The sequence below is a fragment of the Gossypium raimondii genome, chromosome 2 (genome assembly GCF_025698545.1).
Source record: "Gossypium raimondii isolate GPD5lz chromosome 2, ASM2569854v1, whole genome shotgun sequence".
Classification (NCBI taxonomy): Eukaryota; Viridiplantae; Streptophyta; class Magnoliopsida; order Malvales; family Malvaceae; genus Gossypium; species Gossypium raimondii.
The window spans coordinates 32,233,076-32,258,473 of record NC_068566.1 but is presented as its reverse complement, the minus strand read 5'-3'; the positions used below and the strand labels follow the sequence as shown (position 1 = coordinate 32,258,473).

The window sequence follows — 25,398 nt, the reverse complement described above, 5'->3', positions numbered from 1 at the left end:
AAAATTATTTCATTGATCAAAACCAATGTTTTTAGAATTGTACCAACTGGACCAGGAACTAATCAGAGTACTAGTCCAAAGATAGAGGTTGAATTGATTGACTCGCGAACTGATATAGATCGATTGAATCAAGCTAAAAAAACCAATTGAACTGATTTTCTTTATTTTTAAATATTTTTTATTTTATGAATTTTTAATAATTTATATGATCAAACTTGAAGCTGGTCAAACCAAGAATTGGTGGCCAAACCGGGTCAACCATCGATCTAGTTTTGAAGAAAGAAAAAATAATATAAAAGAGAAGAAAATATATTTTTTAAATATACGTAAAGGTTTAAGTAATGATTGAATAAATAGAGGTATCAATTTGAGAAAATATAGTTTAGGTATCACTTGCAACCAAAAAAACTTTAGGTACTAATATGAGAAAAATGATATAATTTAAGTACCGATTTATGTGTTAAGTTATATATCAAAAAAAAAAAACTTAAAATATTGTAAAGGTAAAGAAACACATGCAAAGATGTGGTTGTAAGACTGAATGAAAGCATGCAGAGTTAAGTGAAGAGAATCCATACAAATTCTGGGTTTCCAAAAAGAAGAGATTCAATGCAAATTTGAGTCAGTCCTTTACATATTTTAAATAAAAATAAATGAAAAAAGGAAGTCTTGATAGAGAAATAATCCAGACAAAAGTGGATAATTAATTCTTCTTTTATTTTTCATTTACAGTAACTTATTTAATTGAATAGTCTATAACTTAAATATAAAATAATTTCTTACACAATATATTTGGAATATGCATGGAATTACTCAATTTGAATGTATGAGTAAAAATAAATGTTGTGACTGAGCGTATTTAGATGCATTTTTCTTCTATTTTCTGAATTCGGGAAGATTTTATGATATAAAAAATCTTATTGGTACCAATAATAAATATTTACTCTTGAGTGTATTAGTGCTAAGTATCTAGTTTATGAAAAGATATTTTATAGGTAAAATAAGAATAAATAGCTTGAGTCTTTGTTTGAATGGAGCAGTTTGTGAAACAAAAGATGATATTTTATTTTGTATTGAATTTTTCATTTACATTGTTATCAAAATACTACGTTTTTGAACTTTTTAGAAAACCATTAAGTTAACGTTTGTGTTTACAAAGTTCACAACAAAAATAAAAGCATAATCACTCATGTTTATATTTTTCTATTAATTTGATTTTAATTTTTAGTTGAATTTAGTCTTCGCAACCATCATCATCTCAAAAAGAGTCTATTTGCGATTTTTTAAACTGAAATACTTATTAAAACATTAAATTTTTAAACATGACAAGAGCGAATCTAGAAAATTTTAAATCGTCTTTCAACTTTTAATTTCAGGAATTTAATCCCCTCACTTGCTTCTCATTTCAAGAATGTAGGAAAGAAGGTGAGAAAAAGGGTTTAATTATATTTCAATCCCTATACTTTTCAAGAATATGATAAATGTTTAAAACAAAAAATATTTAAATAATTAATTTTATTTTTAATATGAATCAAATATAAAAATGATTTTTCGATTTGCTTTCAAATTATTTTATTATATATTTTTAGGATTATTATCCTATCAACGGTGACTTAGGCTGTACTTGGGAGGGAGTGAAAGAAAAATAAGCTTTCAGTATGTTTGGTTGGGAAGAAAAGTGAGAAGAAAGAAAATAAGAGGGATGAGAAAGATGTGTATGTTAGTTCAAAATTATACATTTTTAGGATTAATATCTAAATTTAACAAATTAGAAAGAAAAAAACCTTTTTATGAACCCCATGTGATGGTTTGATGGTCAAAGATGTTTACCGCCCCAGTGTGGCCTGGATTTGAATTGTGCTAGTCGCGTTGATTATTCAAATTTTGTCCGGTTATTGTAATTCACCAAAAAAAAAGTATTTTACTTTAAATTATGTATTTAAAATGAATTGATTTAATAAAATTAGGGAGTCCTAAACTATTATATAAATATAAGTATCATAATTTAAAAAAAGAAAATAAAATATCATAAATGAGTAGTAAGTATAAATGGAAGAAACTGAGAAGATCAAAACTTTGATTAATGAAAAAAAAATTATAACTTACAATAAGGTGCAATAATATGTAATTATGGGTAGTCAACTATAGCTATTTGACCTGCCTTATTCCAATTTACATTCTTAAAAGCTATTTTTAGCTTCGAGCGTTGATTTAATATCAAACATTCCTAGGCATCTTCCGAGGCTTGGATTCCCTGAAACAAACCATTTCTTTTAAACAATATCCACCATTAATTAAACTCTATTAATCTATAACCATTAAAATAAAAACATAAAATTGTTGATTGAGTCTTAATTCGATTAGTATCAGTATTGTTGTCAATGCAAGAGGACGTTGAAACGTATTATTCTCTTGTTTAAGGGTTGGGGAGGAGCTATGAGTAGATTTGTCCATGGTTTGGGTCGGGTCTTGTCAAAATTTTAGGCCTCTTTGCTAGGCCTAGGCCCGCCCGACCCGAAAATTAGACTTAAAATTTTGTCCAAACTCGACTTGAATAAAAATGCTAAAACCTGGACCCGCCCGAATTAGTTTTTTCATATTGTTTTTTTATATAAAAAATTAAAATATAATACATAAAAAATATTTAAAACATTAAAATAAATGTTTCTCAACAAATTGAAAATAAATTTAAAAAATATTTATACTTAAATAACAATAAAATAGGTGTAACTTAACAAACAAAATTAACAATAAAACAAGAGTAATACAATATCCAAATAATAACAACATAATAGTAGTAACATAATAGTAAAATAGTAGTAAATCAGTGAGAAAACAACAAGAAAAGAGCAACAAAACAACAAAAAAGAAAGAGAGAGAAGAAAATAACAGATTTGTTTTGTCCTTTTGCTAATTCAGGTAGGGTCGTGCCTGAGCAAAAAAGCCTTACTCGAGGCCCGATTTATTTTTTAAATGGGCCTTATTTTTTTGCCCAAACCCATTTTTCGGACCTATATTTTTGTCCAAGCCCTCCCACTTTTTGGGCGGAAATCTAACTATGAGTAATTCTAGGCATTGTATCAAAATAAACAGATATGATAAGAGTTTAATGTTAAAAAAAAACCAATCATTCAAATTTTAATTAAAAAACTAAAAATAAATGCAATACGCTCAACAAATATATTAATAAATTGGCATAATTACTTATTTGATCTTTCAAATTTAAAAAAATATTTTAATTTTCTATTTAAAATTTTCCTCAAACCACTCTGAAAATAGATAAAGAAAATTAAGTAGCAAAATATATATTGTTTTAATTTATGAAAAGGATCCTATTATTACAATCATATAACAATATATATGGTTGGTGAATAAGGTAATTACTTATTATTATGGTTGTTAAATGTTCCTTAATTTTTGCACATTGTTTTCATATGTCTAACCATTATTTTAGGGTTTATTGATTTACTGTCAACTACAGAGAAATAATTTTATACTTACTTCTTTTATTTTCTCCTGCTTCTTCAAATCTCTCCTACACAAAAAAATCACAATAAGTTATTCCTAAATTTCAAAAATATAATAATTTTATAAAATTCAATATATATATATATATATATATATATAAATACTAAATAGATAGTCATACATGCTATCATGTTTAAAATCAGGACAGATACAAGAGGGAAATTTATGCTTTATGTCCTCCCAAATGAAAAATATTATATTTAATTTTTTTAAAATGATAAAATCATAAATTAATACATGATACAATCTATATTTCACATATAAAAAAATTAGTAATTCAATTTTGCCACCCTAAAAAAATTAATTGTCAATTTTTAAAAGATTAAAAGCCAAATTTAACTTTAAAAAAAAAAGAAAAAAGAAAGGGTAAAAAATATAAAAGTGAATAAAAAAGAAGTTACTTGTGAGCTTTATGAGCTTGGTGGGTTTTGTGGTTGAGATGATTGGCTACATGATGAGGATTGGGCTCGTAGGCTTTCTCAGCAATTTGCTTTGCTCTCTGAGCTCGTTTTGCCCATACTTCATCGAAATGAGCAATGTTAGCCATCACTATCCCACTATTTGCAATCACAATCAGCCCCAACGCCAATATTATCTTCACTGCTTTCATTTTGGGCAATTGTCTTCTTCAACCCTACGTAACCAAGAAATGAGTATTGCACGCAGGGCTTTCCTTTTATTCTATTTTAATTTAGTTTTTTGTTTGATATTCCTCAAATGTTTCAAATTCCCATTCTTCTTTAAATACAAGTGAAATGAGATCCAAATTTCATGCAAACCACTACCCATTAATGGTCAGATTTTTGGTCTCCCTCTTCAATTTCTCCTCATCTTTTGGGTATTCGCTTTCTAGTTTTAGTGATATTCTCTATAAATAAATATATTTATAATGTCTTATGTATTTAACAATAACATAATTATAATGTGTTTTGATTTATAATTATCCAAGATTTAATTTGAGAAAATGTATATTATTTTTAAAAGTTGGCATAAGATTGGGATAGTAGCCTTCTTCTATAATTTTATTTGATTTTTAACTCGTTTTTTCTTTTGCCACACTTTATCGGAGTCACTGATAATTAGGAGATTTTTTTTATTAAAATAGTCAATACAATATCGGTAGATATATCGTTTTTATGTTGGTACTGATACTTATCAGAACGAACTTGTTTTGATGTATATTTCAAGTTTATTGATATTAAATATTTTCATATTATACATACATGCAAACATATATTCATTGCATACATATTTAAATGAAAATTTAGAATTATTAATTAATTTCAATAATTTAATAAAACATTTTATTTTAAAATATAATTATAAAAATAGTTAAGATAAAAAATTAAAAATAAACTTGTTGAATTACAATCAATTACTGTCACAAATTCTTCTAAATAGTTACTTAAAAGTTCTTAAAATAATCAAGATATCTGTTTTGAATATCATGAAACTTTGATTTCATTTTATCCCTATTCTCACGAATAAAGTATTTACTAATGAGTTACTCACAATTTTCTAAGTTCTCAATCAAATAAGATAACTAGCGTTAATCATATTCAATTAATAATAAATTTATGTGAATTAAATGCTTAATGTTTCTTAAAAAAATTCATGTCTATCGCTTCAAGAATAATCAAATTATATCATATTGAATTCAAGATTAAATTTCAAATTGCAGTATAGGTAATAATTAAATCCACAAAAATCCAACATAAAGATGTCTTAAAATCTGCTTTATAGAAAACTATGCACCCAATGTTCTTCACAACCCCTTTCAGGGCCATACCATATATACAAAAAAAAAAAAAAAAGAAGCAACCACAGCTAAACAAAATGGCACCAAGAACTAAACAGACAAATACCAAAACTAACTAGTGTCCGGAAAAAAGAAAAACAAAGCATGCTGGCCTTAAGCAAAACCCAGTATAAGTGTATTAGTTACTGATGTGCAGCCTGGAGGAGTCCCTCGCGAATCTGAGTGGCGACATCACGAACAGCTCCAGGACCATGAGGGATGAACACAGCCGAAGATTTAGAAGCAGCACCGATTTCTTTCATGGTGTCAAAGTACTGGGTGACCAGGACCATGTCCATGACATCCTTTGCAGTAGTCCCAGGGACGTTAACAGAGAATCCAAGCACACTATCTCGTAGCCCATCAACAATAGCTTGTCGCTGGCGAGCAATACCCAGCCCTGACAAGTACTTAGATTCGGCCTCACCTTCAGCTCGTTTGATTTGCAGAATTTTCTCTGCCTCTGCCTTCTCGTTAGCTGCCACCCTCATCCTTGCAGCTACAAATACAACACAATCAGAAAATTATATTCAAGGGGAGGCATTATTAAAACCCAATTGATAGATATTCATCTTAGTAATTTACTCTAATGAATCTAAAGCTAAAACGATTAAGAAAATAACACACGGCAAGAAAGTTGAACATGGCTGTCAAAAGGCAAATTCATGAGTTCCAGCAGTTTTTACTTTTTGGGGCTGAAAATTTCATTATGCCAAATGTTACTCTCATATTTCTGTAGTGGCTTGATTTATTTGATGCATATATGGGGAATATAGCTAGGCAATCCGGTATACAGTTAGCCTGTCCTAAACAACATCAAGTTTGAAAGAGTAAGAACCAAGTAAGAGGTACTAAATTTTACCAGCATTGATTTCATTCATTGCGCGCTTCACATGCACATCAGGTTCTATGTCCACAATAAGTGTTTGAGCAATCTCATACCCATACGCAGACATAGCCTGTAAGAGAAATAAGAGTCAACAGAAATAGAAAAACATATTTACATATCAATGTACGTGTAATCAAGTTGAATACCTTCTCAAGTTCTTCTTCAACAGCTTTAGCAATTTCAGTTTTTTGTTCAAAAACATCATCCAAATTTAGCTTTGGAACGCTTGCCCTAATAACTAAAAATTCAAAAATGTTAGTTTCTGTCCTTCATTTGGAACAACTAACTGAATATCAGAACATGAAAAATGTTAAAACATGTCCCATATAACTTTGGATTTATGTACATAAATAAAAGTGTGCAGCATGTGTTCATATATTAGTGTGCAATGTGAATATATACTCTTCATATCATACCATCAAAAACATAGGCTTGAATCTGCTTCCTTGTATCGGTGAGTTTGTAGAAGGCATCACTTGCCTTATCTGCCAGTGCCCGGTATTGAATAGATGCAACAACATTGACAAATACATTATCCTGATATGATGATCATAAAGACCAGTTAGTTTCTGCTGCACAAGGGAAGCATAATATTGTATGCTACGTGTGATATGAAATTCCTTGACAATTTATGAATTCATGATTATGCACTCGGTCCTGTCCTACACCTTTACCTTCCCTTGCAAAACTGATGAAAGACAAACATGGCTGCATATGCTATAGTTGGAGAAAAGAATAAAAATACAAGAACAAAATGGTGATCTTTTGGGATGAATTCTTCATCCTAAAAGTCTAAAGAGTTATACAAGAAAGAAGAGTCATAAACTGGAAAACTACAACATAAAAAAGCAATTGATAGACCTTAGTCTTTGTCTCACAACGAACATCCAACTGCTGCAATCTTAGTGACAGGTGGCCCGCAACCTGACTTCCAAGAAACCATGGTAGGCAATGGCATCCTGGCTCAAGAACATCCTCAAACCTGCCAAATCTCTCCTTGATGGCTACTGTAGACTGGCCAACTTGTACGCAACAGAAAAGATTACCCATTTTCTCTTAGCTCTGAGAACCCAACAGGTTATATATCAGTTTAAAAGAACTCAAACAAATACCAGCGCTATCTCTGATCTACTAGCACATATCAGCATCAACAAGTACCATAACTGATGATTTAGACAATCTATAGGACACCAATATTGACCTTGAAACATGAAAACTGATATCAAATGGTAAAACTCAAGAATGAAAGAACACAAAACAGGAAATACATTATCAGTAGAAAATGTAAAATAACTAATCTCACAACCTTCCCAAAAAAAACCCAATTAACTTCAAGTGCCAAATAAAAGACTAGCTTAGCAGATTATCACCCCAGGTTTATAAAACCAGTCTAACTTCAAATCATCTTCAGGATATCATAGAGGCAAAAGATAAGAACATATAAAAGAACTAAGAAATCTTACAAATTGATGAACAGAAGGATTAAAAAGCAGAAGAAAACAAAGAAAACTAATAAAACATAGAGATAAAAACTCAACTAGACATGAAATATATAAATATACTATCACAAGTTGGCTTGGAAAACAATTTCAGAATAATTGCTACAACTTCCCCAAAACACATTAATTCCTTTTGCAAGTTCATTGAAATAGTATGGCAATACAGAATATTAACATTGACCCACAAAAGTCAACAGATAATGTGACCCACCTACATTATTTCCTAGTATATGATAACAAAGATGTCTTAATGTTTAATATGCCCGGCAAAATTTCCCAAGAGGGTTCACCAATATGAAAAAGAAAAAAAAACCCATCAAACTTTGCAAACCACGAATAGTTGTCCTTATTTGAATGGAAAATCTATGTTACCATATAACACACTTAACAACTTTAAAACCTTGAAATTCTAGTCATGGGTTGCATCTATGAACACAAATTCATGGAAAATGAAAAACAAGGAATCAATAAGTTCTCCAAATAATATTAAACTAAGAAAAACTTATAAATATTGGATTGTTACAGCTAATCTCTTCTTTGCCAGCTTAAACAGATAAAACTACAAAATGGGTTTCTTGAATTTGGTCAATTTTCATTAGTTTCATTGATAAAATCAATTATAAAACCTTATATTATGATTTAATTGACAGATAAATAAGAGGCGCGAGAATGCCAAAAAAAAAAAAGAAGAAGAAAAAAGGATTTTGTAAAGAAAACGGAAAATTCAAAGAAACCATATGTAAATTGGAGATCGTTAAGAATAAGGGGAAAACCAAGAACGGTAAATTCCCCTGACTTAATTGCAATTTTCTTTCGAAGGAGAAAAGTTGTAGTTCTTGCTTTTTTGGTATCAAGAAAGAAGATGAAGAAGAATCCCACAATGCGTGGATTTTCAAAGAAATATATTTTCCCCTAACTTAATTATCAAGCAACTTTTCTTACCAAAGATAATTACCCTAAACTTTAACTTATCCCAATTTTGTCCTTCAACCATTACATTTAATATTTAATTAACTTTTTAATATTAATATTATAATTTACTTTCACTAATTAGCATAAAATAATAATTTTATTTGAATTATTAAATATAATTAATATATATTAATTTATTAATCTAAATATTATAAAAATTAAATAATAATTAAAATATTTTGAACCTATATATTCAACACACCATTTATCTAATTAATATAAAATAACATTATTTAAAATAATTATTGTTAACATAAATTAATTCTAATATTAATCAAGTGATAATTAATATGCTTAAAATTCTATTTGAATAATAATTCTATTTTACATCAATAAAATTAGTACTTGTTTACCTCAAGATTTTTTAAATTAATAATTAATAATTATAATTATCACAATTTTTTTTCTATATTTTATACTTGAAATTCTATTCAAATAATAACTTTATTTTAAGATTAGCACAATTATTTAAGGAATAATTGTAATTTAAATTTTAATTATTTATAAATGTATAATTATTAATTAAATTGTGATTATTTTTAAATGTGTAATTATCATAACTTCTATTTTATTTCAACCTTTTAACTAATGATTCTAAATTAAATATTATAATTATTTTTAAATGTGAACTTAGTAATAAGATGAAAAATAAAGGTATTCTCGTTAGCTCAAAATTTTTTCCAAATTTGTGCTTAGGTGTGTTCAAATTTTGATTAAAACTAAATTAACCTACTAAACCAGTTTAATTTGGTTAATCGATCGGTTAACCGATCTAATTCGTTTAGAGATCAGTTAATGTATTTTTGGAAGTTCAGTTATAGGTTAATTCGGTTTGAAATCGGGTAATTAACCGAACTTAATAACTAATAATACAAATTATATGTAGTTTTAATCCAGTTAATTCGGTCAAATTAACATTATTAATTTTTTTTGATATGTTTTATATTTTTTTAACCAAAAAATAAAAAAAATATAAATTTCGGTTAATCGATCGAATTAATCGAAATATTAAGGTTCTGTTAATTTTTTTTGAAAAAATTTCGGTTTGGTTAACAGTTAAAAGATTAAAAGGTTCGGTTAATTTGATTAATACTAGTTTGGTTCAGTTAACTGTTTGAACACCCCTACTTGTGCTTATATATATATTGTAATACCCTTAATCTGATCCAATTATCTGAATTCGGATTTTGGGTATCACCAAACAAATACAGACACAAGCTTGGTTTACTTATTTGATTCATAGATAATAACAACTTACTTAACTTACAAAATTACAAACTAAAATACTTAAATAAATACAATGAGTAAATAGAGATACAACACGAGGTAATTAAACTACAATGGTATCCAATCGAAACCCTAGTTTATTACAGATACCCTAAGTGAATTTCTAAGGAGTATTTTAATCTTTGATCACGCCACCAAACTTACTTTGTATACATAATAGCCTAATATGCCACTTCTTTGATGTAGTATTGGCATCGTCCCTCCTGGCGCAGATTCAGGTCAACTCACCTGTAACAAAACACACCCAGATAAGTTCATAAGAACTTGGTGAGGAAAACATCATTTACCTATGTCATTTGCACATTTCAACTTGTAGTTTATTTAGATGATCTCACTGAACCTTCAACTTAATCACTGGCGAATAACCCCCCAATTTCTATTCTCTTTTACACATCGGATACCATACCTTGCTTAGAACTCATTTCTCCCCCTCAATGCATTTGATACACCACTTACACTCTTCAATTTGAACTTTCATTAACCTTTATTCATTTCCTTAACAGAGGTCCATACCATCGAAACATCATTACTCTTGCACACATAACTCCAAGCCATCGTTTCATCACAATTCTTGAATCATTACGTACTTAGGTAGCAATTACCTTCTTCGAATGTAAAATGTAGGTTCCTTATTCAGAATACACGTTTCTAAATTTCTTCAATCTTCATAATTCACAATTGAATTATAGTCTTGTATAATACTTTACCGTAGTCTATTGAAACACTGTGCCTTACTGATCACAACATATGAACCATACTATGTAACATCCCATTTTTCAGTGGTTTCGGGACTACATTTTGATTAGTAAGTCAATGTTTTATTGATTATTTAATATTTATAGGAATTCTATAATGTTTTATTCGATTTAGATTAAGAAATTTTAGCGTTTAGTTTGGTAATTAAGTAAAAAGGACTAAATAATAAAATTTGCAAAAGTTAGTGGTTATTAGTTAAAAGTATTAAATGAATTTAAAACTTTAATTGATGGCCTTATATGGTAATTAGACCATTACAATTATAGTGCGATCTAAGGGTATTAAATTAAGAAATTTTAGTTAAATTTTAAGGGTAAAAAGGTAATTAAAGTAAAAACAAATTAAACAAAAGAAAGAGGTTGTCGTCTTCCTTTTGTAATTTCTGAATTCTAAGGAGAAAAGAAACCATTGAAAAAGCTTGGATTTCGGCTAGGTTTTTCTTCATTGCATGGTAGGTATTTTGCATCTCTTTTAAATAATTTTTATGTTTTTGAGATCGTTATAATTAGGCTCAGCTAACCCAGGTATTATTTCACAAAATTTTTGAATGTTTTGACTTGTGCCATTGTTGAATTTATGAGATTTTTGAAGTTTTGAGATGGTTTTGTAAACTTGATATTTAAATCATATTGTTTTGTAAAGTAATTTTGGTGATTTTGTTGATTAGGGACTTACATGTTAAATTGTAAAAGTTCATGGAATTTTTATGAAATTGAGAAAATTTATGGGTTGCGATAGAGTTATAGGAAATTCGGTTAGTTGGGAATTTGTCTTAGGGATGTCAATTGATTAAATTTTGAGGTAAGGATTAAATTGTATAAAAGTTCATTGTTGAGGGTAAATATGTAAAATATAATTAAAGGGTGAATGATTTGAATTCATGTATTTTATGGTGTTTGAATTAGTTAATTGAATTAATTTATTACATTTAGATCAAGAAACGAGTGGATCAGTTATTAATCGTGGGAAAGAGAAGGTCGTCGAGTAATCGTCTTCGGTTCTTGGTAGCTATCGCAATTCAATAAGTTTCTACGATTATTTTGGTTATAATTCATTATTAAATATTGTTATTGATGTTTATATATTTTTGTAATTGCTGAAACAAATTGATCTATGTTAATTATATTGAATTTATGAAATAATTCTGATGGATCGAGTAAAAGTTTCTTACATGAGACTTCTGATTTGGACCGAGTTCCTACATGTGTTGCATATTCAGATGTACATGTGACTCATATTTAGCCTGGACTAATAATCCGTTGTCATTTTACATGTATACATAGCCCTAGCCAGACTAGTTTATCTGTGTTATCATTGGTTTAGCTCGAATGGGTAACCTGACATATTTAATCTGTATCTAATTTGTTCTTACGAGCATTATCTGCTTTGGACTCATGTATTTGAATACTTTTACAAAGATCCATCGGAAGAACAAAGACTAATTGGTATGAAACTATACCAATGAAATAAGTAAATTACTAATCCTGATTATCTGTACATTTAAGTGTTATTGATATGAAATTGTTGGATTGTGTTGTAATAAGGTTGAGGTTTATTTGGTATGTGCAAATATCATTTAAATGAGTTTGGTAAGTTAATAAGTTAAATTGTGAAAACTTACTAAGTAATTTATATACTTACTTTGTTATTATTTTCTATAGATTTAGAACTTTTGGAGTGTGTTGATCGGATCATCGGAGCTCACACATATCATCGACTATCATCAATAGATTTTGAAGTCTTGGTTGGTGGTTATATGTGGCATGTATATAGGATGCTTATTATGTGAATGTTAGACATGTTTTGTATTAGGTTGCAAAGGCTTGTATGTATCAAGTAGATATATGTGTTATAAGTTGGTTCTTTTGGTAGTGTGTTATAGGTCATGTTGATTTAATACTTAGGTTGATATATGGCATGAAGTTGTGATTATAAAGTGAATAGTTCTTGATGTTTGAATGGATGGAATGTATGAATTTGTTAAGTTTGAATGCCAATTTTATTTGATGATTGAATTATGATGTCCATGAGGGCACATTGGTTAGGCACATAGGTTGTGTGTTTTTGACATGTTTTAGACTTGTTTAAAGGTGTTTCTGATAGTACATGTAACACCCTTAACCCGTATCCACCGCTGGAATAGGGTTACAGAGCATTACCATACAAAATGAACATTTAAAACATACATTTCACATATTGACGTAAACATGATATAAATCATTCAATCACATACATATCATCCCTAAATCAAGCTCTCAAGGCCCAAGAAATACATTAGAAATAATTCGGGGCCAAATTAGAAACAATTGGAAAGTTCAAGAAAAAGTTAGAAAATTGGATTATAGGGGTCCCTATCTCGTGTAACTCTCTAAGTAGGTCATACGGTCGTGTCACACGACCGTGTGCCAGGCCGTGTAACTCTCGAAATAGCCCCACATGCCTGTGTGCCAGGCCATGTGTTAGGTGGTGTAACAGCCTGACTTTTATGCAATAAAACCTATAGGGGACACACAGTTGTTTCGTTGTGTGTCACACATGACTGAATCACACGCCCGTGTCTTGGGCTATGTGGACATGAATTTGGCCAAAAATCAAGCCATTTACAACATCAACTCATGCAACCGCCTAAAGGCCTTTAATACGCATAATAAAATCATCAAAACATGACAAAAACCTACATGAGATAACCAATTCAATAGTTCAAAATCAATCAACCAATATGCCATACAAGGCACCTCAAATGCATTCATCCACAACTTACCTAAACATGCATATTATACCACTTTTCATTATTCAACTACAAATGCCAATGCCTTTCAATACATACCATAATTTTACCATATTCAAACATGCAACAAGAAATAACACAATAAAACAAACCATCAATATTACTAATAAATCATTCTCATCCATTACACAAAGTGACCAAAGGTACCTTCTAAAACAAGCATTATAGCCTATTATGCATATATGTTACCAAAACACAAACACATTTAGTTATTTTATACATGTTCATCAAGCACCACTTTCAAAACATCCTAAATACATTTCAACCATAAATTCTACTACCTATGTTTATACATGCCACTACCCTAGGAGATACAAAAACTACCAATATTGTTAGATAATGTGAGCTGAAGATTTGATCCATCCAAAATGTCAACAACAACGATTTACAAAACAATTCACAAGAACGAATAAGCTTATAGAACTTAATAAGAATGTAGCATATCATTTAATCTAACAATAAATTGAATACAATTCATATATTATTCAGTTTAGAATTACTGAATCTAAACAGGGTACTGAAGTATAAACAGAGGCACGTATGTGCAATTCAGGGGTACCGAAGTACAAACAGGGGCACGTATGTGCAATTTAAGGGTACCGAAGTACAAACAGGGGCACGTATGTGCAATTCAGGGGTACTGAAGTACAAACAAGGGCATGTATGTGCAATTCATGGGTATCGAAGTACAAATAGGGGCACGTATGTGCAATTATGGGGTACCAAAGTACAAAATAATTAAAGCATTATAATATAAATACACAAATAAAAATTCATTTACATATTAAAACACTACAAACTTACCTCAACGGCTAAGGCGTAAAATGAAGTCGAACTAGTCCGAGGCTTTAGCTTTTCCTCGATCTAAATTCGTACGCGGTCTATCTTGATCTAAATAGACAAATTCAATCCATTTAATAAATTTATTATTCAATTCAGCCCATATTTCATATTTTTGCAAACTTTACTATTTTGTCCCTAACATTTTAAGTTTTCACAATTTAGTCCTTAAACTTATAAATTGAAATTTAAACATTTTAATCTCTTCTCATGCTAGCCGAATTCTTTAGGGACCTAAATCAATCCATATAAATCATCATTTCACATATTCACCATGAACTTTTACCATTTTAAAAATAAGTCCCTAAATACAATTTCCATAAAAATCACTTTACAAAACTTGTTTATTTATAAAAAAGGACTCATAATCTACCATTAAACATCAAGAATCACACAAAAGCATTCATGGTAAAACCCTAATTCTTTAACAGTTTTACAAATTAATCCCAAGGCTAACTAGATTAAGCTACAACAACTTCAAAAACTTAGAAATCATTAAAAACGAAGTTAAAATTCATACCTATTTTTGGTGGAGAAGAAAACTCATGAAAATGAGCATTAAAATTTTCTTTTTTTTGTTTTATGATGATTTTACTAATTACCTTCTTAACCTTTATTTTTAACCTTTAAAAATTAACTAAACCATGCCCATTTTTGTCCGTTATCCTTATGAATGGTATAATTACCATTTAAATCCATTCAGTTTAAAGTTTCATATCCATTTGACCCCTTTAAAAAGTAGAACTCTACTTTTACGCCTTTTTCGATTTAGTCATTTTTCCTTAGTTAAGCATGCAAATGTCAAATTTCTTAACGAAATTTTAATACAACCTTACTAACATCCCATAGACTTTAAAATAATAATAAAATAATAATTTACTCATCGTATTTGTGGTCTTGAAACTACTGTTCTGGTTTAACTGAAAACTGGTTGTTACAGTACATAAAGGTTGGTTTTAGGCTTAGCTTGGTACCGAAGTAATGTGTGAAATTTGTCTTATTTTAGAAGAAATTTTAAGTGCACACAGTCTGGGATATGGGCTATCACACGATCGTGTGCCACACATGGCCTCCTCACACGGTTGTGTGTCATTTAAATTTTAAGTGCAAGATTGTTCACATGGTCTTAGAGAGTTACACGGTCTGGCACATGGTCTGTGACACGGATGTGTGACCATATTTCAAATACACACATGGTCTGGCACACGACTTGCGACACGTCCGTGTGACCCCCTTTCGAATACCCACACGAGTGGACACATGGGCTGGGATACAACCGTATGTCCCATACTTCGAATTTTACACAGTTGGCCACACGACCATGTTTTCGAGCCACACGGTCTAGGCTATGTCACATGGCCTAGCCACACAGCCATGTGACCCCTGTTTCCAAAATTTTACAATTTTTCTAAAATTTTCTGTTTTGTTTCAAATTAGCCCCTGAATGTTCCCAAATCATTTTTAGAGCCCTGTAGGCTCGGTTTAAGGCCCTAAGTGTATTTATGCTATAAATGAAATATGTATTTTTATTTTAGTAATTAATTTGAATAATTATTTATGTTTGAAGTTAAATGTTTTTAAATGTATTGTAAAGCTCCGTAACCCTAATCCGACGATGGAGACGATTTAGGGGTGTTACATGCTAAATACGCTAAAAAATTCGACACAGGATTCGCCACAAAGGACATCCTTTATAGTTCGCCATTAAGAGTCTTATCATTACACGCCAAGAGCATTTCCTTTCAGAATTCGCCACGGAAATAGTTCTATTAATGTGCGCCACAAGGGAGATCGCCACAAAGACTTTCTTTTCATGGTTTTCCAGAAAGGCTTTCATTTCATATTTTGCCACAAAGGCTATTCTTTCATATTACATCACAAAGGCTATTATTTCATATTATGCTACAAAGACTTTTCTTTCATATTACGCTACAAAGGTTATTATTTCATATTACGTCACAAAGGCTTTTCATACATATTATGCCACAAAGGTTTTTTCTTTCATATTGCGTCACAAAGGCTATTATTTCATATTACGCCACAAATGCTTTTCTTACATATTATGCCACAAATGATTTTCTTACATATTACACCACAAAGACTTTTCTTTCATATTATGCCATAAAGGCTATTCTTATCTATCGTGTTTTTGCGATATGGATTTGCCTAAACTCACGTTATATAAGGTTTGCCCATCATCGTCTTAGGACACGCGGAGAACCCCATTAAGTAATCACCATTAAGTAATCATTGTCTTTTAGTTCCTTTTGGAAGGTTTCATGGCCATGGGCTTTTCCTTTAATATTCATATCAGAGATCTTGTTTTTAGTCCTGAAAGACCCTTTTAGACTCTACTGCGGTGAACAGACACAAACTCTCTTGACAGACCCTTCATGCACTAACACTATTCACATTCATCTTTAGCTCTACAACTTACTCTTAATAGAGCATGCCCATAGCATACATCTATGACGCACATATATGACCAAACCTAAACTTCTCAGATTCTATACCATAACATGCATTCTATCCTTAGCATTCATTCATATAGTTGCATGACCATCATACGATACTTTTCTAGCTTCGATTTCATTGTTCAATTGGTTTCTGCAAAGATATCTCATGTGAACAATATACATGCAAGATTCAATATAGAGACTCACCTTATTCTCACTTTCAACAGCTCAAAACTCTAGATCCAGACTTCCATCGCATAAATCAACAACAATTACTACAGCAAAACATGGAAACCCATTAAGATCTATTCATATACCTATTTTCTATTATTTATAACGTTGGAAATCCCCTAGTAAGACCTTATATCTTTATCTTACTGATTTACTAGATCCAACATACTTACTCTTAACAATATAACATGTAGAGTCATAAATCTTACCTTGACATGGAGTAATCACTGGTGAATATCTAGATTTACAACTCCAGCTTGAAGGAGAAAGAAGTATTGTAAGTTCTTTAAGATTCAGGTAACAATACTTCTTAATGAGGGAAGAAGAAAAACTTCCCCTTTTTCTAACATGAGTATCTATATAAATAACTTAATCCCTTATTGGAACTTGACACGTGTCTTAAACTTTCAAGATTACTTTAATAAAAATGGTTTATAGTTGCAAATGGAAATTTAACATTTTATATTTTTGGCCCAACCCTTCATTCTATCCTTACTACCTCGTTAGTACATAACTAACTCGATATCCCAATAAACTGGGCGTACAATACCTTTGGCGATAATCCAATTCACCTAAAAATCCTCATAATTCTTACTAATCTCTTCTTCTTTACAACTCAACACATTCAACGATCAATCCTTGTATAATACTCTAATATCAACTATGCGCTCGACCTATATGCCAAAAGTGTCTACTAGGCAAATAAGACTTCGCCACTCAAACTACTTTTGGGTTACCAGCCAAACTCAAGACCGGCCAAAACTGGGTGTTACATATATAATATGTGAAAATATTTGGTACATTGCCAATAAAGTTTTTAAACTTCACAAATAGAGTTAGAGGGTTGACTAGTGTCTTATAGGAGTATAGTAAAATATTAAAAATAAATATTTAAAAACAAAAGAGACACATAACAATTTTTGAAGGTCGCTTGTGGAATAAAAAAGTACATTGCCACTGTATCAAATACTAACTCATATAATATATTATAGATTTAGCTATCAATTTTTTTGTTAAATTTGTCCATCAACCTTTTAAAAGAAATCAAATTTGACCATCAACCTTTCAAAAGAGTTAAATTGATATTTTTAAATGGAAATACTAATTAAAACGTTAAATCTTTAAACATTTCAACCCACATGGTAATCAACATGTACTCTATGCTAATTTTTTTAATTTTACTAAACAATTTTATTTTTATTTTTGAAATTTTTAATAATTTTAAATTATTTGTTGACATGGTACATAAGAAATAGTGTCATGACAGCGTGTAGAATACGTAGATTGCCACACAAATTGCCATGCCAATGTCGTTAAAAAAATAAATTTTAGTCAAGATTTTTGTTAAAAATGATTTCACTCTTTTAAAATACTAATGGCCAAATTTATCTAAAATAAATAAATGTCAATTTGACAAAAGATATAAATGTCAAGGACTAAAGTTAGCATTATACCTTAATTAATCTCATAAGTTTATTGCATGAACTTTATTAATAAAATACTAAAATTTTATTTTAAAAGAAAATAACAAATATTTTAAGGTACTTTTATTTAGTGGTGTGTTTGGTTCGGTTTGATCTAATTTTAATAAAATTAAATTTAATTGTTGTATTTAATTTTTACTTTTGAAATTGAAACTGCATTAGCTAAAAGCCGAAATATATGAAAATGATAATTTTGGCTCAGTTCAACAAAATGAGTTTTGGTAAATTTGAACTTTGTTTGTTAAGTTAGACATTTATAAAATCAAACATTGTTTTGAGCCCAAAATAAATCTTATAAAATGGAAAAATAATATATTTATTTTTGAATTTCACATTTATAAAGAAAATTAAATAATTAAGTCAATCTCATAATATTTTACAAGACGGTTCAAATAATTTATGTTAAACTTCAAATTTGAAAAGCTAATAATAAATAAGTCATTCATATACATAAATTTAATCATTCAAATGTTCAACTATCTTATCTAAACATACAGAAACTATCTTCTAATATCCACCACCATAATCCTGAACAAACAAAAAATTTATTGTCGGGCAACAAGCGGCAAGCATCATGCATTAAGAAACTACAAGAAAAGAAAAACAAGCACTAACCTTAGTTTAAAATAATGAAAAACAAGTAACAACATCATTTAAGGACATCTACTATGTTAAGTTAAATTGATTGACCAAAAAGTAATTTCATCTACCACCATCCTAATCCAATAATTATTTATCAAACTACAATTTCTTTCTTTTGGTAAATTTGCATTTTAGTCTTCAAATTTTTATAATTTTTTTATTTAGTCCTTACTAAAATACATCTATTCATACTTTCTCTTCCAATGTAACATCCTTGACATTTCTCAAGAAGAGAACAATGTCAATTCAAGTTAACACGTGGTTGAAATCTTCAAAGAAGACAAAAATGGAATAGAAATTCTCTCTTATGAGTATTAAATGAAATTCTCTTACTTTTACTATCAATCATCACTCCATGTTCTGACAACCAATCCATTCCAAGTATCACATCAAATTCACGAAATAGAAATGCCATGAGATTGGCCAAAAATTGGTGGTTTTGGATCTCTAAAAAACACATTTTATATACCTTATTCATTCTCTCACTCTGCCCAAAGGATTAGTAACTATGACATCATTATCAATAAACTCTATTAGTAACTCCCTCTCTTTTACGAATGCAGTACAAAGGTATGAATGTGTGGATCTGGGATCAATCAATGCAAAAACAGGAAAGTCAAGTAAAGAGAAAGTACCAATGATCCCATCTAGGGCATCCACTTCTTCTCTAGTTTTGATGGCGTAAGCTCTAGGTGTCTGAGATTCAAGTCAGATGGTAGTTTCTCTTTCTGACCCCTGATCACTCATTGCTTGCATCGTTGATCGTCCTTGGTCTTCTACCTCTTTGCTGAGTCAAAATATTTTTCATTGGTTGACCAAGTGTATTTTCTACCGCTTTCGGACAATCTCAGACTATATGATCTTTGGAAGCAAGCCCCAAAAATCAACTAACATTCACCTAAGTGGTTCTTACCATAATGTTCACATGGTGGTATCAGTCTCCTTCTCATACCCTCAGTACTAGCAATTGAGCTAGTCTGCTGAGATGGTCTCTCTTGACTTTTTGGTTTCTGCTTCATAGGCGGAGATGAGTATCTAGAACCTCTGATATCTTTAGCATTTTTTGCAGACGGTAAAGACATGGAACTAGCTGTCACCTTTTTTCCCAAGCTATTGTCTTTCTGTTTGCTTATTCCTTCTTCAATTCGTCGGGCTCTTTCGACTAAAGTAGAGAAACCTTGTAAGTTCTGAGCTATGACAATGATAAATAGTTCTTCATTTAGTTTGCACTAAAATCTTCTGCATGTCTCTACTTCAGTAGCTACCAACTCTTGAGCTTACTTGTTTAGCTTGACAAACTCTTTCTTATACTCGACCACTATCATATTGTTTTGCTTCAAGTTTCTAAACTCTCTCTTCTTTCGTTTAATATATAGTTGACCAACATATTTATTCCTAAATTCAGCAAGGAAGAAGTTCCAAGTAATCATTCCAATAGGATTCACTCTTCTAACAGTGGTCCACCATTGGTATGCTTCATCCTTCAATAAAGATACAACACACCTTAACTTATCATCGTCGATGCATTGTAGTTCTTCAAACACTCGTTGGTTATTCTCTAACTAATACTCAGCTTTAGTGAGATCATCCTTTTTATTTCTTTTGAATTCTTCAGCCCCATGTTTTCTTATTTTCTCAAAGGGAGATCAATGACTAGAAGTAGGTGAAGGAGGCTGAGGTACCGATATAGGTGTTGGTTGAACCAGAGGTAGAGGCAGAGCTGGAGATGTAGTAAAAGCTCTCATGAACTGTTAAAGTAACTGGTTTAAGGTTTGGAAGACTGCCTCATGCTTTGGTATTTCTTCCCTAGATGGCACTTGTTCTAGCTCAACTCCTAGGTTCCTTTCAGGTTCCAATCTCTACTCTTGCCTACCTTCACTAGCAAGCCCCAAGTTTACAGGCTCTCTTAGATTATTTTGAGCTCGGGGCAATGGTCTATTACCTCCTTGATTTGCATTAGAGGCTTTACTTTCAACCTCTTCATTATTTTCTGTTCGAGAATTGTTCGACATTCTTCAATTTCTATAATTCACAATTTTAAATTTCATTAGCAAAATATCATCTCACCACATTAATATATCATATATAGCATGTACTTCTAGATTTGTTTTTGAACCAAGAATCATAAATCCTTGCTCTAATACCACTTGTAACACCCATAACCCATTTTCGTCGCCAAAATAGGGTTACGAAATATTACCGTATGAAATGGAACATTTTATAACAAATATCATTTAATTTTCAATTCAGTTAATACATAAGTAATTCAAAAATAAAATAAATCTTACATTTATGGACCTTAATCGAGCCTACAAGGACTTAAAAATTTTTCTTCAAAGTTTTGGACAAATAAACATTTAAAAAAGCCTTGAATTAATTTAATTTTTAACGAGTTTTTGAAAGTATGAAGGATTTCTACCGATACTTAGGTAGACAAGTACTGGTAGAACTTAAAATGGAAAGACCTTGAAAAGGCTACAACATTCTACCGTAGAACTAGGAGTTCTACCGATACAACTTTGGGTTCTATCGATATTACATGGAATTCTATTGGTCTAACGCACTCCAGTGAGTAAGGTAGTTTTGGCTTGGGACTTCTATCTATACCTTGAGGACTTCTACCGAAACAAGTCAAGACAATAACCAAAGTTCAGCGTTGTAACACCCTAAAACACATCATGGACAACCAAAACATGCCAATTAGGCTCACCTAAACTTAACTAAGTTGTCTTTCAAAATTTATATAACATAGTACTTATAATCTTCATCTCTTAACTCAAACATACAAACCACCATACACACATTGAATTTGCTAACCTTGACCTCAAACACCATGCCTAGATCCAAACCAATTACTACCATTCATGATCAAACATTGACCACAACTTAAGAATTAACATGGCATACTATAGGAATTTCTAAAGTTTATATCATCAAAAGCTTACCAACCAACCAACACATAGCTATAAACTTATAAAAAGTTCATTAGCCCTACTATAGCAGTTCGTATTCAGTGAAATCGGAACAGTGGTTTCGAGACCACAAATTTGAGTTCGTAAGAAAAATTATTTTAAAATTATTTTATGGTCTACCATATAATAGGAATATCGTATAAAAATTTTGTTAAGAAAATTTTACCAATTACATGATTAATTGATAAAAGGACCAAATTGCATAAAATGCTAAAGTTAAATTCTAGTAGCTAAAAGGATCAAATAGCTATGGAATTCAAAATTGGAGGTCTTTAAATGAAAAATAGACTATTAAGGGGAGTTAGTAGATAAGCTTGATTATTCATTCATGGAAAATTAGAAAAGAAATGGATAAAATTGGAAAGATGAAAATGAAGATGATAAATAATAAAATAAAGAAAATATCCTCATTTTATCATCATCTTCCCAAATAAAATATGGAAACCCTAGCCATGGAGAATTGAAGAAAGATAATACTTATTTGGCCTAATTAGGTGAGTATTCAAGTCTGTTTTAGTAATTTTTATATTTTCGAGATCGTAATATCTTAATCTAGTTATCTCGGGATTAATTTGCAAAGTAATTAAAGTAATAGAGTTTTTACATGGATTAATATACATGAATTATGAAATTTATGGTAGAAAATGAAAGGTTATTGATAGATAAACAACTTTTGTAAAGTGAATTTTCATGAAATTGTGATTTAGGGACTAACTTTAAAGATGTAAAATTCATGGAAAAATTCTAAATTTTATGAATTAGACGAGCTGAAAATGTTATATGTAAAATCGGTTAGGCTTGGAATAAGGATTAAATTGCATGAGTTTCATTTTCTGAGCCTAGGGAGGAAATCGTCATTAATTAAAAGTATAAGGGCAAAATGGTAATTTTGCCTAGGATGAGAATTGAATTGAATTGAATTGAATAGGAATTGTATTAAAGAAAAAGTAACGAATTATAGCATACGAGGTCATGAACATTGTCGTGGTGAGTTCGTGTAACTAAATTGTGTATATTTATATGTTTGAATTAGATGTTGTATATATGAAATGTATAAATGCTATATATATGAAATGGATCTCATATCCGACAATGTTTGATAAATATTAAGTTCCGTTTAAAATAAATGAGATTCAATGGATATAGGGTTCCCAAATTGGTTGTGGTCTTGCATATGTTGCGGACACACCATAGCTTGAAAGAGTGTCCCATTATTATCCCTCTCAAGCTTCCCGTTATATGGTTCTTGCAAGCTTCCTTTTAATAGCTCTTCGGAGCATCCCGATCGATTGTGACTCTGCATATGTTGTGGGCACACCGCAGCTCTTATGAGCATCCCATTATATGGCTCTTCGTGAGCTTCCCGATTAAAGGCTCTTCGTGAGCTTCCGTATTAAAGGCTCTTTGTAAGCTTCCCAATATAGCTAGCTTGAACTTCCCAATAAATGGCTATCCAGAGCTTCCTGTTAATGGCTCTTCAGAGCTGCCTGTTATTGGCTCACATGATCTTCCTGATTATGGCTCTTATGAGCTTCACGTTATACAACCCGAGTAAGCTTCCATTACATGGCTTGTGTGAGCTTCCTGTTATATGGCTCGAGAGAGGGTTTATTGTTTATGTACTCGTATGAGCATTCTCGAATATGAATTGACGAAGTATAGACTTGTACACTTTATTGTACTACCCGGGTATCCATCAATATTTTAAATTATTCAACGGGTAAAACCCTGATATGAGAAAATAAATGAATTCAAAGTGAATTGTTACTTGTATATTCATGAAATACATAAAAATTTGGTATTGATGAGCTCATACACAATTCTTGAAATTCATGTGAATTAAATAACTAACATGTTTGATGAAGTTGTGTGTTTTAGGCTATTAGCCAAATTGCTTGGATGCATATTATATGTTTATTTTAATAAAAATGAATGGTAAGTTAATTTCCCGTTATACGAACTTACTAAATAGTAAATGCTTACCTTGTTTATTTTTTCAGTTTTATAGTATTCGAAAGCTCATAAAGGTTGGATGCGGGTTGGAGCAACATCACACTATCCTTAAGATTTTTTTGGTATAAAGAGCAAAATTTATTTTGGATATAATGGCATGTATAGGTTAAATTGGCCAAATAATGACATATAAATATTTAGTTGAAACTAGCCATTGGTGTGGCTTGTGTTTGGTATATTTTGATATGTAAATATATGGCCTAAACATGTTTGATGTGTGTGTTTGAAATGGTTAAATGGTGGAAAGTTTATAGATCTATTGATGATTAGGTTTGAGATAACATAATTAGTAAAATATGCCTATATGCACATATGTGTATTTGGTAAGTTTGAACACTTGAACATATGTGATAATATGTTATGCATAAGACTTAGTTTTGGCCTGATTTTAATGTCTTGAATTGGTTGGTGAACGTATTAAAGTGTTGATGTAGGTGGAAGACAAATTGGGTGAGAAATGTGGCCTTGGAAGGGGCTTATTTTCGTCCACACGAGCAGAGAGACGGGCGTGTGTCTCAGCCGTGTACGACACACGGCCTAACACATTGTCGTGTGTCTTGGCCATGTGACCCCTGCACCTACACACGGCCTAGTACACGTGCGTGTGACTTGGCCGTGTGACCCAAGTCAGAGAGTTACACGGGTACAGACACGGGTTGGGACACGGCCATATGCCCTAATTCGAATGCCCACGCTACTGGACCACACGGGCGTGTGTTTCTTGCACCAAGGCAAAATTTTGAAATTTCGTGAAAAGTTTTTTGAGTACCCGGTTTAGTCCCGACTTATTTTTAATGTGTGTTTTGGGCCTCAAGGGTTCATATAAGGGACTTATTGAATAATTTCTGACATAATTGTTATATAATCTGAAATGTTTGCATTTGATCTGTATATTCTAGTAATGCTCCGTAACCCTGTCCTGGCGACGGATATGGGTTAGGGGTGCTATATTTATTGGTATCAGAGCTATGGTTTAGCCAATTCTCGGACTAACGTAGAATTTACGAGTCTAGCTATACATGCCATTATATAATTTGTGATAGTGTGATATCTCTTGACCATTTTAAACATGTTTTTCATATAGTAATGTCATCCAATTGAGCTAAATCCGAAGAAGGTGAGAGCAATGCTCAAACTTCAGTACAAAGAGTAGCCTCAAGTAGTAGAAGTCCCGTATCTGAGGGCCAAGGAGAAGAGGCTAAAGAAGCCTTCTTTCAAAGGATAAACGAGTGGTTTACAGATT

At 30.9% G+C, this 25,398-nt stretch overlaps 1 protein-coding gene across 5 annotated transcripts; it reads right to left on the bottom strand.

The window, feature by feature from the left end:
- Nucleotides 1–5,249: 5,249 nt before the first annotated feature.
- LOC105788393 (hypersensitive-induced reaction 1 protein) lies at nt 5,250–8,602 on the bottom strand. 5 transcript variants are annotated; one of them, XM_052627233.1, is made up of 6 exons: nt 8,488–8,602; nt 7,077–7,277; nt 6,632–6,752; nt 6,362–6,453; nt 6,189–6,285; nt 5,250–5,825 (listed from the first exon to the last, which is right to left on the bottom strand). In XM_052627233.1, the coding sequence occupies exons 2-6, from the start codon at nt 7,263–7,265 to the stop codon at nt 5,470–5,472; spliced, it is 855 nt and encodes a 284-aa protein (XP_052483193.1). In that variant the 5' UTR covers nt 7,266–7,277; nt 8,488–8,602; the 3' UTR covers nt 5,250–5,469. The 5 variants fall into 5 exon arrangements, with proteins under 5 accessions (XP_052483193.1, XP_052483194.1, XP_012470731.1 ...); XM_052627234.1 differs by lacking the exon at nt 8,488–8,602 and adding an exon at nt 7,926–8,405; XM_012615277.2 differs by lacking the exon at nt 8,488–8,602 and adding an exon at nt 7,522–7,911.
- Nucleotides 8,603–25,398: the final 16,796 nt, after the last annotated feature.

Bases quoted from the DNA above. Each gene is read 5' to 3' on its own strand.
- LOC105788393 (XM_052627233.1), bottom strand. From the start codon at position 7,265: ATGGGTAATCTTTTCTGTTGCGTACAAGTTGGCCAGTCTACAGTAGCC. The intron at 6,753-7,076 runs GTCTATCAATTG...TCATCATATCAG, and splicing joins GTTGTGAGACAAAGACTAAG to GATAATGTATTTGTCAATGT. The intron at 6,454-6,631 runs GTATGATATGAA...TTGAATTTTTAG, and splicing joins TCAAGCCTATGTTTTTGATG to TTATTAGGGCAAGCGTTCCA.